Source organism: Pediculus humanus, genomic scaffold (assembly GCF_000006295.1).
Source record: "Pediculus humanus corporis 1103172107592 genomic scaffold, whole genome shotgun sequence".
Classification (NCBI taxonomy): Eukaryota; Metazoa; Arthropoda; class Insecta; order Psocodea; family Pediculidae; genus Pediculus; species Pediculus humanus.
This window is the reverse complement of record NW_002987206.1, coordinates 188,771-191,510: the sequence shown is the minus strand read 5'-3', so window position 1 is coordinate 191,510 and position 2,740 is coordinate 188,771. Positions and strand designations below refer to the sequence as shown.

The window sequence follows — 2,740 nt, the reverse complement described above, 5'->3', positions numbered from 1 at the left end:
TAATATGGGTTTTTTTATAATAAAAGTAAAATATTTGACTGTTTTAAAACTTAAATAGGTAAAAACATGAATAGCAGTTTATATCATTATTATTGTTTAAAAGACAGTTGTTTGTATTTACTAAATCAATAAGGGAACCATGTTCACCTTAAATAAAACCTAAATATTTTACTTTCAAGTTAAAATATAAAAAAACAGTGAAGAAATAAATTATATTATTATTGCACAACTTGAATTTTTGTGAAACATTAAAAAATTTTGTTTAACAGGCAATGAAAATAATATTTGAAGTAGAAAAATATATGAGCTACCATCCTGATGTAATAATAATTGATCCTCTGTATAATGTGAGACAATTACTTAATAGATATAAATCTTATTCATTAATTCATAAAAATGCAGTTTTGTTAGATAGTGAAGTATTCACTCCATCATTTGTTGAAATAACATCAAACAATGCAGAAGAAAATTTGAATATATTGAAAAAAGCTGGAGTTAAATTTCCATTTGGTAAAATAACAAAAAATTTTTTTATGTTTATCAGCATTAATGTATGTTTAAAAAAACAATGCTAATCTTTTCTTTTTTTTTTTTTTTTCATTTAGTTTGTAAACCTTCAATTAATCATGGCTCCAGTGAAGCTCACAAAATGTCAATTGTGTTTAATGAAAAAGGAATAAGAGACTGTAAGCCAATATCAGTAGCTCAAACATTTATAAATCATAATGCTGTTCTCTATAAAATATTTTGTGTTGGAGAAGAGTATCATGTTGTAGAAAGACCCAGTTTAAAAAATTTTTATTCTAATGGTATGTAAATCATTCTTACCTACTTTTTTTTAAATTTTACATTCACACATTCCAATCAATTCAAATTTTTTCTCAAATGAATTTTATTCATAACTGTGATTGATTAGTATACAATAATACTTCATCTTAAAAAAATATATTTAGAGTTATTTTTATTCTTTGATTTTTATGGGTTAAGTCCACAAGTCCTATTTTGCCTTTTTTTGTTGCATAATTTTTAATATGATATTAAAATAATTTCAGATAATGATACAATATTTTTTTGCACAAGTGATGTTTCTAAATCGGATTCAACTTCCAGTTTAACGGTATTAGACGAAGATGATCCTCCGCCAAAATTAAATGTTTTAGATGTTAAAAGATTAGATAAAATAGTTAAAGCTGTAAGAAAAGAAATTGGTTTGGCTCTTATGGGAATTGATATAGTTGTAGAAAATCATACAAATAGATATGCTATTATTGACATTAATGCATTTCCTGGTTAGTTTTCCACCAGTTTTTTTTAATAAGTCCTTTATTTAAAATAAAGAAATTTTGTCTTAGATTCGTTTAATAAATAACATAATATAATTTATTGATTTTTTTGTTTTTTTTTATCATAGGATACGACGGTTATCCAAACTTTTTTGATTCTTTGATGCGATGCATTGTTCAATCGATTGAAAATCATAAGAAAACATTATTAAATTGTTATTCATCGGAGAATAAACATTATTTCGATAAGGATAAAATATTAACAAACATATTTAAACTGGATAATAGATTTTTAAATTCAAACTGTCATGGGTGCGACCAGGATGATTCTGGATTTGACACGAGCGACTCTAGTGATGAAAAAATGAAACAACTTTCGGTAAAGGAAAAAAAATGTTCGGATAAAAATTAATTTTTATTATAAAAAAATATTTTCATAGAGACCAAACCAATCAATTAATCAGTTTATCGTTATTATTATTATTATTCCACAATAATAAATTTATTCTACGAAAAAAAAAAAAAAAACAAAAATATGTATATAGACATACATTTTTTTTGGAAAAACTCTACCTGTATAATAATAATAATATTTTCAAAAAAAAATGAAAAGATTTTCTTTATATTATATGCAGGTATATAAAAAAATATTATTTGATGTGATTTATTAACATAAAATTAATTATAAATATTCTTGCCTAAAAACTTCCATTCTTTTTAATATATTTTTTTTTTATAGAATGATTAATTAATTAATAAATTGTTAAGGAGAAAAAAAAATTCAACGTAATTAAAAAAAAAGACTGTTTTATTTTAAAAAAGAAAAGCCAATATAAAAAAGTTCAAATGTAATTATTACATATATTAAGGTCATATATAAAAAAAAAAAATTTTTTTATAAATAATTTACATGATTTGTTTATTATTATTATTTTTTCATTTTCTTGTGATCTTAATTTATTTTTCTTTGTAATTTATATATATGTAAATAAAAAATTTAAAAAAATGAGTTTTTAATATTTTTAGTTAAAAAGAAATTATTTGTTTTGTAACTGTAAAAAAATATTTTTTTTTTTTAGGTTTTCATTAATAATAATTATTATTATAGGTTTTTTTTATTTGTATTTTTTACGATTCTTTTTTTTGTACCGTTATTATAAAATAATTAAAAAATAAATAAAAAGTGCCTTTTTTTTTATTTTTAATTTTTTAAAAATTAAAAAAAAAAAAAACGTTGGATTAATTGTTAACGTACTTTATAAAGTTACTATATCAGTTTTTTTTTAAAAAAAACTATTAAAAAAATTATTTAAGTTAAAATTTATTTATTTATTTATATTGTAAATTTTTATACATTTATTTAATTTAATAATAATGATAATTAATTTAAATTTGTTGTATTAGTAAAAAAAAAAAAAAATTTTTTTATAAATATTTATTCATTTATTCAATATAAA

General features: G+C 19.9%; 1 protein-coding gene across 1 annotated transcript; it reads left to right on the top strand.

The window, feature by feature from the left end:
- Positions 1-272: 272 nt before the first annotated feature.
- Positions 273-1,294, top strand: Phum_PHUM230610 (Inositol-tetrakisphosphate 1-kinase, putative; the record flags this gene model as incomplete). Its single annotated transcript, XM_002425948.1, has 3 exons — positions 273-510; positions 606-813; positions 1,081-1,294. 3 exons carry the CDS (start codon positions 273-275, stop codon positions 1,292-1,294), a joined length of 660 nt encoding a protein of 219 aa, XP_002425993.1.
- Positions 1,295-2,740: the final 1,446 nt, after the last annotated feature.